This window comes from Sorex araneus, chromosome 10 (genome assembly GCF_027595985.1).
Source record: "Sorex araneus isolate mSorAra2 chromosome 10, mSorAra2.pri, whole genome shotgun sequence".
Classification (NCBI taxonomy): domain Eukaryota; kingdom Metazoa; phylum Chordata; class Mammalia; order Eulipotyphla; family Soricidae; genus Sorex; species Sorex araneus.
In genome coordinates this window covers 27,140,229-27,157,989 of record NC_073311.1, presented here as the reverse complement: position 1 = coordinate 27,157,989, position 17,761 = coordinate 27,140,229, and the positions used below count along the sequence as shown (strand labels likewise).

At 37.4% G+C, this 17,761-nt stretch overlaps 1 protein-coding gene across 1 annotated transcript in view; it reads right to left on the bottom strand.

Annotated features, from left to right (window-relative positions):
• The window catches only part of LRRIQ1 (leucine rich repeats and IQ motif containing 1), a 213,390-nt gene that overhangs the window by 111,153 nt on the left and 84,476 nt on the right, over positions 1-17,761 (bottom strand). The window contains exons 18-19 of the mRNA XM_055118200.1: positions 14,332-14,497; positions 11,189-11,308 (exon numbers count right to left, since the gene is read on the bottom strand). Coding sequence (XP_054974175.1) covers positions 11,189-11,308; positions 14,332-14,497 — 286 coding nt within the window. The remainder of the gene's footprint in view (positions 1-11,188; positions 11,309-14,331; positions 14,498-17,761) is intronic.

Genomic DNA, 17,761 nt, shown 5'->3' with positions numbered 1-17,761 from the left:
ATAGTTGGGAGGAGTATGGAAATACAGGGAATGAAATAATTCCCAACCCACAAATTTCAGTACAGCATAGTAAGCACATCCTCAGGGTGCGATCTAACTCAGGGGGACTTAATATATACAAGTATAATATAATATCGGTAACTTTTATTTTGTAAATACCTTGTTCCTCTTGCTCTGAACTTTTCAGGTGAAAGGTCTGAGTATGAATGGAAAATTATTTATGTGTCTTTATTGCTACTAAATAGATGCTCTCATTTTGGGCTGAATAGAGAATTAGGGAACAACTTGGAGTTAGAGAGAGGGAATCTAATGATATTTTTCCCTCTGCAGGACTGTCTCTGAACTTTCCCTTCATAAGAAAAATGGAAGACCATGCAGACAGATTAATGATCCAGCACATACCCAGCATACAAGACCCTGGGTTTAATTCATGGAAGCATACACACAGTAACAAACCCCATAGGAAAAGGCATCGGAGAGAGTACAGGGGTATGGTTCTTGCCTTCCATGCAGCTGATTCTGATTTGATCCTCAGTATTATATATGGTCTCCCGGACACCACTAGAAGTGATCGCTATGCATGGAGATAGGAACACCCACTCAACACCACTGGATATAGCCCCAAACCAAAAAAAGAAAAGAAAAGGAAAAAACAAATCATACACAAGAAATGCCCTCCCCACTCCTCACCCCTGCACATGCTATCAAGATGATGCAAGCACCTAACATTCATCATATTCTAACATCTGCTCTACACTTATATGAGGCTGTGATCACAATATGATAGCTACTTTGGTTGGCTTTAATGATTGTGTATCAGAATAGCAGGAAATAGATCCAGATCCTGAGTCTCCCTAGTAGAACAACTTTGGAAGTTTTCCACATTTCCATTCTCAGTCATTGTGTGGGGTGGGAAAATAGTACCCACGAACTGGCTTGATTTCAACTTACCATCAAGAAAATACCTCTATGAATCTGGGACATAGTCAACTATTTCAACTCATTGTCCACAGTTTGCAATGGCATAGTTGCCTTCTATTTCCTGGTTGGGGAGCAAAAAGTATTATGTGCAGTAGCTAAGCCATGCACCTATCTGCTATAACTGGCTTAAAAATTCAAGTGTAGTGTGAAAGTTGATATAGACACTTAGGAAAAAAATTGCTTGGCTTGAATTAAAAAATTTAATTTAATGTACTGTGAGAATAAACTAATGTACATTTCCCTAGCATCTGTCACATCATCAAGGGTGGTCACTGAATTGGATACTTATGGAAAATTTGCGTTGTGGAAAGAGTATTGCTGGACAACCATTCTTCAAAGGTCTCTAACATTTATGCATGAGTTATAATAAATTAGGTTCCAGACCATATTTTAAAGAAAATAATATAGCTAACATATATGGAAGATCCAGTTTTTAATATTTTCCACAGGACAGAAGGCAACAAATGAGTTTCATGTCTGTGGTAATAAAGATAAATACATCATTTGGAATATAGAACAGGGGAGGGGGTATTTATAGTCCTTATATAAAACATGAGATTATTCCCTAGTGCTGGAATTCCTGGGGGAATTTCCTTGGGATTCCTGCTTCAGATTTCCTCCTGGAATTTGGAAGGCTAGGGGAATTGATATGACCATGAGAAAGTTCTTGTTGCCTACCATGACAAGTAATGTCTCATTTCTTTTGCTAAAATCCCTGAATGTACAGCAATGAAATTTAGACTGCAAACAGGATAAGCTCAGATACATTATAGTCGGTTACACTTAAACTCTTAAAGTAAATTGTGTTTAATGAAACTGAAATAAATATATTCTTAACTGTCACTGTCATTTCAGTTAACCATTTGTCAAAAATATTTTGCAGAGGGATTTTACTAAGAAAACAATTTCATAGCACTTAAAAAATTATAGTGCATTTTTATGCAAAATTTCCATAATTATCATCTAGGTTATCAAGACAATGTTATATTTAACAATTGCAGATATCCAAATATTTTTTGGCAACTCATAAAATTAGTTTATGGTCTATGTTATATATGCCTATGAACGTAACCTGGCACCAGTCATTATATCTAACATATTGGGAACACTCAACATTTATTGGCTATTATGGAAAAATAACTGAACAGAAAGAAGAGATTATATTCTCAAAGAGAAATGTAAGATTAATCCCCAAAGCAAATATATGTATTACTTAAATAAGTGCCAAGACACATATCCTGGTTAGTTCAGTTATATATTTAGATATTGGAAAAGTAGAGATAAAAATTAATAAATAAATGCAGGAATGGAACATACTGTTAATCTCATTTTGTTAGTTAACTTGTAAGATGATTTTCAAAGAACAGTAGTGACAATATGAAGGAAATGAAAACAAAAGAAGTAAACATACTCTTCTATTTTATATTTGGGTTTTAATCATTAGCTTTGAATAATTTTTTATTAAGAACCCAACTATATTTTTCTATCATTTTAAAGTCAAAAATGCTTGACATCATTTCTTAGGTGTATACAGACTGGACCCTGGTCATATTTATCTTTATTCTCTTGTTCTAGCATTTTGCCCATTGCAAATTTACTTTTCTTCTAATACATTAAGGGATTTACTGGTCCAAGTCTTCTAGATTTGCCTTATGTTTTGTTGAGGGTAATATTCTTTCCTTCACTCTGTTTCACATCTTTATTAGCCTATTTTATGCAAACTTTCCCTAATATCTCATTAGATTCTATGCTCTACACCTTAATATTCCTTATTTTTGAAATAATTTTCATGATAATTTACTGTATATTTATGTGATATTGAGAGATATACCCCATGCTGCTTGGGGCTTACTTCCGGTTATGCAATCAAAGATCATTTCTGGGGAGCTCAGGGGACCAGATGAGATGCCAAGGCTCAAAGCAGGATGAAACACATGTATGTGCAGCCTACTCCTGTACTTTTTTTGGCCCCAAGATTTTTTTCTTTCATTTTTATCTGTGGTAAAAAAGAAAAAATTCTGGCACATTTGTAACTTCTAATGTTTATTTTTTTGTTGTTGCACCCATTCTGGTGCTCAGGATTTGCTCCTGGCTCTGAGCTCAGGACTTACTCCTGGTGGGGCTTGAAGATAATAAGGAGTGCTAGGGATAGAACCTGGGTTGGCCATGTGTAAGGCAAGTGCCCTACCTGCTATATTGTCTCTCTAGCTCTAAGACATTTTTTTTTGAAATGTTCTTTTATACACTATTTTGAAAAGACATATATGCCTCTATGTTTGCTGCAGTACGAGTTTTAATAGCCAAAGTATGGGAGGGAATAGCCAAGGGAAATGGGGACGGTGGGAGATTATGGGACATTGGTAATGGAAAGTTGGGACTCTAGCATGGTGTTAGAACAATGTATTATGAACTACCATCAAGACTATTATAAATCACGGGAGATCAATATGAATTACTAATATATTCTCTTTTGTTTTACTTTATTTAAACATGGTTGCATACAAAACTGCTTATAATACAACTATTACACATATTAGTGTTCCAACACTGGTCCTACCCCACGGTGACCATCCCTCCACTATTGACTTACTTTCCCAACCACCTTTATGCCTGCACACTTAGCATACACAAAACAAATTTTTATATTACTAGTTACAACTAAGTGGCTAATGGAATTATTAAAAATATTACAGTCAAAGAAGGATTGGAGTGATAGCACAGCGGGTAGGGCATTTGCCTTGCACACTGCTGACCCAGGTTCCATTCCTCCATCCCTCTCAGAGAACCCGGCAAGCTACTGACAGTATCCTGCCCGCACGCCAAAGCCTGGCAAGCTCCCTGTGGCTTATTCAATATGCCAAAAACAGTAACAAGTCTCACAATGGAAACATTACTGGTGCCCGCTTAATCAAATTGATGAACAATGGGACGACAGTGCTACAGTGCTACTGTCACTGTCATCCCATTGCTCATTGATTTGTTCGAGCGGGCACCAGTAACGTCTCTCATTGAGAGACTTATTGTTACTGTTTTTGGCATATCCAATATGCACAGGTAGCTTGCCAGCTCTGCCACGTGGGCTCCATACTCTCGGTAGCTTGCTGGGCTCTCCAAGAGGGGCAGAGGAATCCACAGTAAAAGAAAATTTGTGAAAATTGTTATATCTCACCATGAGATCATTAAATCCTTGCCTGAAGGTATACTAAGCTGCTTCTTGTTAGTTGAATCAACTGTTTTATTCTTTTGTTTACTAAGCTAAGTTGACTTCTATGCTACTTTCCCATGTAATTTGGTGTCTCCCTAATGTGATGTCAGAATTGAGGAATTTGGAGGTGCTGTACAAACAAATCAATAAAATATTCTTTTACAAGTAGTTCACTCTGGTCAAGGTATTAGAGCTTCTATTAGAACTAAGACACTTTCTAAAAAAGCTAAAAATGCAAAAGATGTTTAAGGTTCTGAAGACCAATCAGAGCAGCCAGATTTAGGGAATCAAGATCCTAAAGAGTGTAATTTTCAGTTGACAAGAGTCTTGTATTTCCCTACAACTTCCTTCAAAAACATTCCCATTTTTTATTAATAAGAGAAATCAAGAAAAATATGAGACCCATTTGTGGCAGTTTTGATGGGCTAAAAAGGTACCGATTGAAGGAAGGGATCCCAAGACAAAATTCAAGCACCAAAATTCTCAAGAAAAAGTATTACAGAAATTTAAGGGTTTTTTACATTTATTTTCAAATATTTAGAAACATAAGGGTAAGGGTATGTCTAGAATGAAAGGGCAAAAATAATAGCTAAGTTAAATATTTTTGTACTGTTGAAGAATAATATGTAAGGCACTGTCAAGGCAAAACTGATATGGTAACTATTCAGTTCTCATGAAAAATATCACATTAGCTCAACCCTAACAGAAACAAGAACTAGACAAATTCTACAAAAGCTTAAAAATAGAATTCAAAATATTTATACCTATAAAACATATGCCTATCAGAATAAAGTCAAATAATCTTTAAAAAATCAAATATCTTTCAGTCTTTACATTTTTCATATAAAATATCTAATAATAAAAAGCATGCAAAATATGAAAAATGATTGAAAATACAGGAGAAATGGTTAAGAAAATTAATCTACAAAATCATTTAGATGTTACAAGTTTGAATGTTCGACTCACTTTTCAAGGAAAATATAGATAATTATTTTATGAAACTTTAATGTTTGACTGGAATTTACAATTATCAAGTGGAAATTCTGATAAAATATTAAATAATTTAAAACTTAGAATTCTATTTATGAAAAAACATAATTAGAAAACTCAGGAGAAATTATTAAGGAATTACTTACAAGATAGATTAAGAAAAAGCAGATGAAGCAAATTAGAAGAAATATAAATAAAAATACACAGCAAAAAAGAAGAGTTTTGGTAAAGGTCTACGTGGAATTTAACCGCATACGTTTTACTAGTGGGAAACATAAACGTGCATTTTTTTTTTAAGTCCCTTCACTCAAAAGAGAGAGAGATTGTGAAAAGGGTGAAATATTTGAAATATCTCTGGCCATTCAATTTTCAAAGCCGATGAAAAGTATTAACTACATATTCAAGAAGTTGTATGACCTCTGCACTCCACAGAGAGTTAATTTAACAGAGAAAGCTTAGACAAGTTAAGAAACTAAAAACAGACTGAAAATTTGTGTAGTAGTAAATGTGAGAGATGAGTGTTTTTAAAGAGTAAAAATATAATAACAATAAGATTTATAATTGAATTTTAAATAGAAACCAAGAAAGCTAGTTGTTAATAAAATGACATTTATAAATAATATGAAACCCTACCTGTAATCACATATCTCGAGAAAATAACTTTCATAATTTAAAGGAAAGAATTTTTTTTTCTTTTTGGGTCACACCCAGGGATACACAGGGGTTACTCCTGGCTCTGCACGCAGGAATTACTGCTGGCGGTGCTCAGGGGACCATATGGGATGCTGGGGATCGAACCCAGGTGGGCCGCGTGCAAGGCAAACGCCCTACCCACTGTGCTATCGCTCCAGCCCTAGAAAGAAATTTTAAAACAAATACTGACCTGAATTAAAATAAACCCTAAACCATTACATTGACACAAAGGAAAATGATACAAATTGAAGAATGCTCATGCAGGAAAGAATAAGCACATAAAAAGAAGCAACTGCTAGGGCTACAGGGACTATAGCAGGGAAAGTTCTTATTTTTTATGCAGTCAACTGAAGTTCAATCCCTAGTTCCTCATATTGTCCCCCTAGCACTGCTAGAGGAGACCCCGAAACACTGCTTGGTGTGGTCCCCAAACTGAAAAAGACATTTTTTAAAAGTAACTACTAACAAGAAAAAAGGGCAGAGAGTCTCTTGCCCACACACCTGGCTGTCTTCCCTGGGGCCCCTCGGAGGGGATGGGCTCCAGCTTCCCCCCACACACCCCAAGCAGAGCTCCTGGTGGCCGAAGACCACCAGAACCTAGCTACAGCCATGCTCGAGGCCCCCCTCTCCACACGTTCGGACAGGCCTCACGCATGAAGGTACCAGCAGAGGAACCAGGTACATGTCATCCCATCAACAGCCAACATCCGGAGACTTAAAAGCCACAAAGCGGCCTCTCGATATCTTATAACCTACTTTTCCCTCTAGGAGAAACTCGCAAGCTCCTGAGAGCTTCCTGCCCACATGGGACAGCCTCTCAAGCTTCCCGTGGTGTATCTATATGACAAAGCCAGTAACCAGTGGATCACATTCCCCTGATCCTGAAGCCTTTAGAGGCTTCTAAACTCTCAGGGATAGGATGAATGTAGAGGTTACTGAGACTGCTCCAGTCATTCAACGATCAACGGGATTTTGTGATTCATGATTCGTGAACTACTAACGAAAAAACTAAGGGGAGAAATGATGAAAGTTAAAATGAGCAAAAATGAACATAGAATGAATATTATAAGAATCAAATAGAAAGGCATAGAATAGTTGCAATAATTTGTGGGATATTAAAGAAAAACATAATATGAGACTAATACCAAAGGACAGTAGAAACAACAGCCAGGAGGACTTTCCACTGTTGGAAGTTTGCTACAAGTGGTGGTGGGGGAGGGAGGTTAGGATAGAAAAGGGACAGCTATGATAATGATAGTTGGAAATGATCATATATTCACTATGGACAAGAACTGAGTGCTGAAAGTAGGTAAAGGGTTATACATGATAAACTTTCAGTACCTGTATTGCAGGTACTGAAATTGTATTCAATACCTTACTGCCCAGGAGGGTGGGGGAGAGGGGGAGAGAGAGAGAGAGAGAGAGAGAGAGAGAGAGAGAGAGAGAGAGAGAGAGACCAGACAGAGACAGAGAAAGACAAAGAGACAGGCAGAGAGAGGAGAGACAGAGAAGAGAGAGAGAGAGAGGGAGAGAGAGAGGGAGAGAGAGAGAGAGAGAGAGGGAGAGAGAGAGAGGGAGAGAGAGAGAGAGAGAGGGAGAGAGAGAGTGCCTACAGAAGGCACTTCATGGGGATGGGTGTGTGCAGGATGTGATAGAGAAGAAAACTAGCGACATTGGTGGTGGTATATGTACACTGGTGAAGGGATAGGTGTTGCACTCTATCTCTGGGTGAGTCAATTAAAAATAAAAAAAGAAGTAAGGCTAAATAAAAAAAAGAAAGATGTCATATACTAAGGTATTTATATTCTTAATTAAAATAGTGTACTCTAATAAAATAAAATCGAATATAAAAATTAATGCCAACTATCTATATATTTTTGGAATCAATCTGTAAATATAAAACATCCATGTTGAATGGAAAAATTATTAAAAATTATTACAAATTTAATTGCCAAAATGAAGTTGCAGGTATGAATACAATTCATATTCAATCGAAGATTTTGCCTGACTGATGTCACTGTTGTCCCCAAACGGGATTGGACTACCATCTCTATCATGTAAAATTCTACTTCACAGAGTGGGGAGAAAGGTCTGCAAAGTTTAAGTTTAAGAATAGAACTCCCAGAATGACCACAAACTGGGAGCTCTTTGGCACTATTGCAGCAACGTGGGAAGATGCCGCTGTCGTTAGTCCTTGACAACATCTACGAGGAATACAATTGACTGGTTTAGCACCTCCATGACTGCATGAGGAATGCTGAGAGTGGGAAATCCACAAAGAGACGCCTGTCTTCAGAACTCTCAAGCTCATTCGCCAATGTGGTTTGGCACAAGCCTCAGGCAATCACAAGCTAATGTCCGAACTCGCAAAGCTGTGCAGAGAAGTGATAAAGGAAAACCTCAAAGAAAGAAGAGCAACAGTGTTGGCCAATGCAGCAGAAGCTGCGAAAAGTATTCGAAACGCTCGCCTGTACTTCGCCAACTACAAGACCAAGATGACTGCCCTCTGACATCCTGATGGATCTATCACATCTTCCAGAAAGGCAATGGAGAGGATTATTCACGGCCTCTACTCGGATCTCTTTGATAGCCACATCCACCTGCCCACATACCACATTCTGCAGGATGGATATGTCATTCCCAACATCCTCTCTTCCAAAATCCAAGGCGCCATTTCGTTGGTAAAGACGCATACAGCACCCGGTCCAAACAAGGTCAGACCCGAACACCTGAAGAATCTGCCACCAGTACTCATCAATACACTGGCTTGGCTTTTCACACACTACCTGTCCGAATGCAAGGTTCCATCCCAATGGAAAACCAGCAGGACCGTTATGCTGTACAAGAAGGGAGACATCCACAATATCAGCAACTATTGCCCAATCTGCCTGTTGTCCATTGTCTACAAGTTGTTCACTCGAGTCATCCTGAATAGAATAGGCAGAACACTAGACGAAGGACAACCATGCAAGCAAGCCGGGTTCCGAAAAGGATTCAGCACAATCGACCATATCCACATGGTGACCAAACTCATTGAAGTTTTGCAAGAGTTCAAGATGCCTCTCTGTCTAATGTTCATCAATTTAAAGAAGGTTTTTGATTCTGTTGAGACCAAAGCAGTCATCGAAGCACTAGCAAAGAGGGTGTTCAAACTCAGTACATCAGGATCCTCCTAGAGCTGTGTTACAGATTCACCACCAGGATCTCACCATTCTACAAGGAAGTGATCATTGATGTAAAGAGAGGGATTCGGCAGGGTGACACCATTTCACCGAAACTCTTCAGTGCCACCCTCAAAAACATCATTTGATTATCAGGGGAAAATGGTGGGGGATAGTGGGCACTGGTGTTAAACCCAATTATGGATAATTTTGGGTTATTATCATCACTAATAAAAAAGAGGGGGATGAAAAAGCCAAAGTAAGACATTGGCATCACCAGCTGTAGTATAAAAGCCAAATAAATAAGAAGTAACTACATAAAATTATAACAGTTTTCTAGAGAGAGCTGTTCTCCTAAATTCATTTAGAAAGTCACAGCAATTGTAGACAAATTGTAACACTTATTATGTAAAATGGGATTATATTTTTTAGTATCCATACAGAAAGTAAACTAATAATAAAAGCAAAAGTAGTAATAATAATAAAAGTATAATAATAATTAAAAGTAGCAATAATAATTCTGCTTGACGATGACCAAAGTTGGACCTCAATATGAAATTTATAATAAAACTACTTGAATTTAAAAGTTGTGTACTGATGAAGAAAAGAATAATGAAACAACTTAGAAAAACCACATATAGAGACACCAGAATAAAGTAAGCTTTCACTGTATTCTATTGCTTGTTCATAAATCCACTGAGTCAAGGAAACAGCTAAACACATGGGGGGAAGGTGAGGGGGAGACAGAAACTTGATTCATTTTCTCATGCTACACCTAAAAATTATTTCCAAGTGTATCACACTTAAAAGTTCAAAGCTAAGTTCACAAAGTTTCTAGAAATCTTAATAACCTAAAAGTAAGTACAGATTAAAATCCCATTAAGTAAGCAAGTAATCATCAGAACTTAAAGAAGGTATTTACATGGGAATTAAGAACATATAAATATTCAGAATATATTTATGAATGAACATATTCAGAAAATATTCAGATATATCTTATATCAGATATATATAGAAAATATTCATATGTATAAAAAGAACCTCCAAATATCAATAATATAACACCCAACTAAAAAAAACTGTTATAACACCAAATTGATATCTAAATTTCTAGTCAGCATAAAATATTAATCAATACTATTTTTTAGAAAAATGCAAATTAGCAGAATATTAAGATAGCACCATAAACCTTTGAGAATAGGGTAAAAAAAACATTGTTTTGCTGAATATGGAACTACCCTGGACTATAAACATTCTGCTGATAGGACTGTAAATTGATAAAAATAAGTTTGAAATACTTCTAGTAATACTATCTATGAAGCACAGTATATACTCTGATCTATTTTCAAAAGAAATTTTGCGCATGAAATATGTGCATAAGAATTTTCATCACACTTTCAGTCATAATAGGCGCATTACAAGTAAATTAAATATTTCAATAGCATTAGGATAGGCTACAAGATATGTATTTTCAAATTACAGCTAATAGACTATTAAAAACCTTATATTATATTATGTAGAAAAATTCAGAAGTATATTCTATATGATTCTATTTTTCAAAATAAGGAGAACATATGGAGCTCTGAATACTATAGAATGTATTGGGGGATGGCGCTACATCTCAATCTGAATGGAAGTTATGTGACTGTAATCGTTCAGATAAGAGGGAAGAGAATAAAAAAATGAAGAATGTAGAAGTACTGTCTACAGTAAAAGGATACCCATTTTGGTTGGTAACAATAGAAATATAGTAGGTCATTATGTAGTTTTCTACCTTTTGGTGGAATATGCAGATATAATCCAAAGGCATTATTATTAATTTCCTAGGTACCAAGAAAAAAATTGTTGTGCAGATAGTGAGTACTATAAGTTATTTTTTAATGCTGAATAGTGTATAATATAGCATTTTTATAAATAATATTTGAAAGGTACATGGGAACTCTTGTAAAGATCCCAAGACCACTTTTAAAACACTGTAAACACTTTCAGAGCAAGTGATGACATTAAGAAATTAAAAGCATGCTTTTGCAAGTGTTATTTGAAAAAAACTGTAACATAGCATCAATAGAATAAACACATTTAGAAATGGGTTTAGCTCCAAATTAGTATACTAAAAATATTTCAAGGCCAATATTTATATGTTGTAATTAATACTTACTTCATCAAATGTAAAATCCTCTAAATCTATTTCTTCATATTCTTCTTCAGATTCTTCATTCTTAATAGCTTCTAGAGCTGTAGCCAGTTTCTTTCGTAAAAGAAAGCCCTTCCAAACTGCCTAAACAAAAATTTAAAGCATGTTATACAAGGTTATAGATCAAACTCCAAACCAGATTCTCTGTGTTATCCCATTAGGAAGATAAAACATCTTAGACCTTAGTTTAATGGCTCAATAATCTGTTTTTTGAACTTTATGTGACACTTAAAACTGCAAGATAAATTAAAAGGCTGCATGTGTCTAAGGTTCTGAATCTCAGGAGACTTTACTCGTGGTAAGCAGAAAAGAATCCATAAAACTCCCTTAATGGCACATGTAGGTCAAACAATCAATTATCTGACAATTCCTCCAGGACCCAGTCTAAAATAAAAGGAAAGACATACAAAGGAAAAACAATTTTTCTAATTTTCAAATGATTAAATATAACATAAACTAACACATTTAGGAAAACTTCAGCAGATGTAAATGGCCATATTAGAGAGCTAGTAAGCTGGCACTAATACTTAACTATTTTAGTCTAAATAAACTAAGCACAGAATAATAGGATTTAAAACATTCAGATTCCTCAAAAGGTTAAAGTAAGGTAAGTCCTCCTAAATATAATACCAGGTACACTGAAGTTTTAAAAAATAAATATCATTATATACTATTGGGAGTGAGCTCTGGGTAAGCTAGTAAATTCTAGAGAATTGTAGGACATAGTTACTGCTAAGTGCGAAAAACAATGTGGAGATAAATGTATAGCACATTCTACTATTTATGATTTAAAAAATAACAGTATCATGATTTTATGTGTCATATAAGTTCTATATATTTAAATACTGGAGAGATAGCTCAGCAGATAGAGCGTTTGCCTTGCATATAGCAGACCCGGGTTCAATTCCTCCATCCATCTTGGACAGCCCGGCAAGCTACTGAGAGTATCCCTCCTGCATGGCAGAACCTAACAATCTACCTGAGGTGTATTCGATATGCCAAAAACAGTAGCAACAAATCTCATAATGGAGAGGTTACTGGTGCCCGCTTGAGCAAACTGATGAACAATTGGGCAAGGTGCTACAGTGCTATATATTTGCTTAAACTTCAAAGGGAAAGCATAGTGTTAGAAAATGGTTATTTATAGAGGCAGGAAACATGGAAGAAAGACATAGCATAAAAGGTGAACTTTTCTTAAGTAGGTATGCTCTCTCTTCCTTCACCTCTTCATCATCTCTCTCCCCTCTCTTTCTCTTTGTCTCACTCTATTTCCTACTTTTTTCCCCTGATTTTGATTTTATGTCAAAGAAAAGTGATATGGCTGACAGTTCGTATAAAATAATTTCTTATTGCTGTCATTCCTTCTTTCAACTATATGTGTATGTGTATACACATAAACATAGAGGCTGGAGAAAAAGTAATTATAAACATTTTAGCAACAAGGATTTTTCTATAGATATGGAATACAAAAAAAGAACTCAAATGAGTAAAATACCATAGCCCTAAAGTTAATTTTAAATATCACTAAAATATTCTACTGAATAAAAGGAAATATTCACGCATCATATAACAATGCTTTCATAGAACTTAACGACAAATAAAACTATTCCATCAAAAATGGGGATAAGCGAAAAATAAACACCACAGATGAGGACATACAGATGATTAACTGGCAGATTTAAAAGTTCATTGTCACTTAATACCAGATAAGTGCAAATCAAAATGGCAATGACACGTCACCAGTAAGAATGATCTACAGAAAAACTCTAGAATCAAGTGCTGGTAGTGATGTGAAACAACTGGAACCTCATCCACTATTTGGGGAGAATGTGAAGTGCTTCAGACTGTAAAGAAAGCAGTAGGGATATTACTCAAAAATTTAAATTAACCTATCATATGATCCAGAAACTCTGATTCAAGGTATCTAGTACAAAACCGAAGCATTACTTAAAAAAAAAATCCACACACACCTGTGTTCACTGTGATTCTCCACAAGATATGTCAACAACCCTAGTACAAGTGACAGATGAGTCAATTAAAAAGCTGAGGTACATAAAAGCAATGGGATAGTACTCAACTGTAGGAAAAGATGAAGTCTTGCCTTTTGTTACAATATTGATTGGGAGAATGTCATGCTAAGTGAAGTAAGGTAGGAAAGAAAAAAAAGATAAATGAAAGAAAGGCAAGAGGAAAGAAAGAAAGAAAGAAAGAAAGAAAGAAAGAAAGAAAGAAAGAAAGAAAGAAAGAAAGAAAGAAAGAAAGAAAGAAAGAAAGAAAGAAAGAAGGAAGGAAGGAAGGAAGGAAGGAAGGAAGGAAGGAAGGAAGGAAGGAAGGAGAGAAAGAAAGGAAGAAAGAGAAAAAGAGAGAGAAAGGGAGGAAGGAAGGAAGGTAGGAAGGGAGGAAGGGATGAAGGAAGGAAGAAAGGAAGGGAGGAAGGGAGGAAGGAAGGAAGGAAGGAAGGAAGGAAGGAAGGAAGGAAGGAAGGAAAGAAGGAGAGAAAGAAAGGAAGAAAGAGAAAAAGAGAGAGAAAGGGAGGAAGGAAGGGAGGAAGGGAGAAAGGGACGAAGGAAGGAAGGGAGGAAGGGAGGAAGGAAGGAAGGAAGGAAGGAAGGAAGGAAGGAAGGAAGGAAGGAAGGAAAAGGAAGGAGGGAAAGAAGGAAGGAGAAAGAAGGAGAAGAAGAAGAAGAAGAAGAAGAAGAAGAAGAAGGAGAAGAAGGAGAAGATGAAGGAGAAGAAGAAGAAGAGGAAGAGAAGAATGGGGAGGAGAAGAGGAGGAGGAAGAGGAGGAGGAAGAGGAAAGAAAGAAGAGCAAGGAGAGAAAGAGAAAATGGAAGGAGAATAGAAGGGAAGAAAGAAGAGTGGCAGAAAGGAAGGTCATTTCCACTTAAAGTTTGATAAGTCAACCTTCATTTATTCCAATAAATACTGCTATGGTATTTCTTTTTAATTATTATTTTCTTTGGCCTCGAAATGGTGCAGAGGAGGCCTGCAGTCCCTCTTGGTGATTCTCAGTAAAACTCAGAGATAGTGTATAAAGAATAACCAAGTGAGAAATGGCTCAGATATTATTGATGAAATATTTCACTTTTTATGACTATTAAACCAACCTGAATAAGAATTGCAGCATTTTCTCTCTGTTCTTGTAAATTTTTAATATTATCTTTTTCTTTCTTTTTTAAAATAATGTGATTCTTGATGTAGGAATCTGGACTTGATATCAGTTTGTGTTTAATGTAAGCACGCCAATATGCCTGGATTACCATAGCTGCCATACTACAAAGGAGAGAAAATAAAACATTTTTTTTCACAAACACAGTTGCAGATATGAAGTTATCTTAAACTATGTAAGTATGAAATATATGAATTATTAAAAATCAAAACCTATGCTTATAGTTACAGAAGTAAAGTACTAGCATAGAACCTTCAAATACATGAGAGAAATGGACTGATAAAAAAAACAAGGGACATAAGTCAGAGGTTTTTTTCCTAAAGAAGGGAGAACTAATATCAAGGTTCTGTATGATATTGGAAATGTCAACATTAGCAGAATGGAGCAATGATGATAAAGAAGAGACACATCTTAACTGGGAGTCAACATGAGTTGGCAAGAGAAGACGGAATCTTGTGTAGAAAGGAGGGAGTGTTCTCGGAGAGAAGGAAACACTCCACCATCGTCACTGTAATAGGAAGGATCTATCAGATCTTTGATAGTTTTCTTTTCCTCTGCTTCTCAGACAAATAATCAAATAATACTTATAGATGTTATACCATTTCCCTGGTCTATAGATATTGTCAGAGTCTCTTGCCCGCGCGCCTGTCTTCCCTGGGGCTTCTCAGAGGGGGTGGGCTCCAGCTTCCCTCCCCACCCCGAGCAGCGCTCCCGAGGCTGTAGACCTCTGGAGCCTAGCCACAGCCATGCTCAAGGCCCCTCTCCACACGTTTGGACAAGCCTCACGCATGAAGGTACCGGCAGAGGAACTCAGGTGTGTGGGATCCGGGGCTGAGACCTACAAGCCTGCTCGGATCGGGACTGGGCCTCTTCCACCCAGATTTTCCATTTTCCAGTAGCTAGGAGGTCACACCCAGGGACTGACCCCAGTGCTGTGTAATCCCACAAATGGCCAGCATCCAGAGACTATAAAACCAAGCTCCAGGAAGTGACATTTTACAGCCTAGTTCTCCCTCTAGGAGAACCTGGCTGGCTACCGAGAGTTTCCTGCCCACATGGGAGAGCCTCGCAAACTCCCCATGGTGTATTCATATGCCCAAACTAGTAACAATGCTGGGTCTCACTCCCCTGACCCTGAAAGAGCCTCCAACGCATCATCATCATTGGGAAGGACAAGTTAGGAGAGGCTTCTAAAATCTCAGGGCTAGGACGAAAGGAGAAGTTACTGAGACCACTGGAGAAATTTGATGATCAACAGGATGATGATGATGATGATTGTAGGATAACATAGCCTCAGGTAGTTTAGGTTTATTGGGTTACTCCCGTTACAGTGCTCCCATTCCTCTTTGATTATTTGTAGCTTCTTCATTATTGTTCTGTTGACTTGTAAATATTGTTTTTCTCTTCTCCTTGTGTCCTTTGTATAGTTTATTCAGAGCAATGTCCTTTTTGTATGGACACGGGAAGACTTAGCAAATGCTATGCTTTTGTAACCTGGGAGTCATTTGACTCTACATGATATTTTCCTTCTGGGCATCTGTTCTCTCAACCTAAGCCTCAGCTGCCCTTACTTCCTAGCACCCCCGAAAGCAAGGTTCTGACGAGGGACGAGACGGACCCAGAGCAAGAGGTGAGTTGTATGCTACCCTGGCATCGAGATGGGCCTGGCCAAAGTGCCTATTGCTTAACTATATGTTAAGAGCTTGATCATGGACAAATGTTGTCATGATCCAAACGGTGATCACTAGATTTGGACCCTGCTAGGGTTAGGAGTGATTAATCTGGCCTGAGTGCTGTAGTTGAGTCTGGCAAGATGTTGCCAGGAGAGCTGCCTTGCAAGCCTCAATGTATCTCTTGCTATGTCCATACAAAAATAACTAGTATTAAGATGTTAATAAGCGTTTGGACTAAGGAAAGGAAAAAAACCTTAAGAGTCAGGAAGGGCTTTGGAATGCCCTGCCCTCAGGAAGGGCTTTCTTATGTTGATTTTGCTACCTGGCTGGGTGTAGCCTAGAGGGCAAGGTGGGAGAGAGAAGGAGGAGGAGAGAGATGAGAGAGGCTGCTGGAGATCCAGAGAGAGATGCAGAGCACGGAGAGAAGCAGAGAGAGAATGAAATAAACTGATCGAGCAACCAGTTTGGCCTTCTTCCTTCAGTCGCCTGCCCTTGACCGACAGCACACACAGCGGTTCCAGAGCACCGAACGTGGGCGGTGAGACAGAGCCCTCCGGAGAGCCCGCGAGTGCACGGCCCTTGGCGTGCTTTAGTTTTTTACAGATGATGATAGCTATTGTCCAAATTTTAGGCTCTAAAACAACCAATACTCCTTTTTTTTTTTTAAATCTATACCCCTGGGCTGTCCAGAAATATATCAAGCTTGGATAACAATATAAAATTATTGTAAGTAGGTTTTCAAAATGTGAAGTTATTTATCTCTCTTTAATAGATGTTGTGTTTCCCATGCATATTTTGCAGGAATATTATGAAAACATAGCACGCAAAGTGAAGATTTTTCTATTTTATTCTTGATTATTACTTTTGAGTTCAAAAGGCACAGGAAAGTGATTCTTATGTATATTAACATATATATTATATCTTTATATATGTAAGCATGCATGAATATGTATGTATACATATATACATATATTTCTTCCCTAAAGTTCCATTGAATGTTTTCATTAAATTGATAGTTACCAAAGTCAGTGGAATTTTCTTCTTCTTCATATTAGCACTGTAACACTGTAGCACTGTTGTCCTGTTGTTCATCGATTTGCTCAAGCGAGCACCAGTAACATCTCCATTGTGAGACTTGTTGTTACTGTTTTTGGCATATCGAATACGCCACAGGTAGCTTGCAAGGCTTGCTATGCAGGCAGGATACTCTTGGTAGCTTGTCAGGCTCTCTGAGAGGGACGGAGGAATTGTCCCCAAAACCCAGGTTGTCTGTGTGCAAGGTAAACGCCCTACCTGTTGTGCTATTGCTCCAGTTCTTTCTTCATATTAATACATTTAAATTAAAGTGTAGTTAAATAATAGACTACCTGACACAACCACACATATATAATGTATATATAAAAATATTGAGCTGTGCTGAGAGTTCAGTCTAGAGCTCCCTCTGGGGTAAGGCTAAAGCCTGTTCATCAGAGACACTTGCTCAGAGACACTTGCTTCATCAGGCCTGTGTCTCCTCTGTTCTGCTTCCTATAGTTTATCTCCTGAGATCCCTCTCGCAAATAATTGAAGGTGTCATAATCCCTGTTTCAAAAGGGAGGGAGGGGACTGAGGGAGGAAGGAAGGAAGGAAGGAAGGAAGGAAGGAAGGAAGGAAGGAAGGAAGGAAGGAAGGAAGGAAGGAAGGAAGGAAGGACGG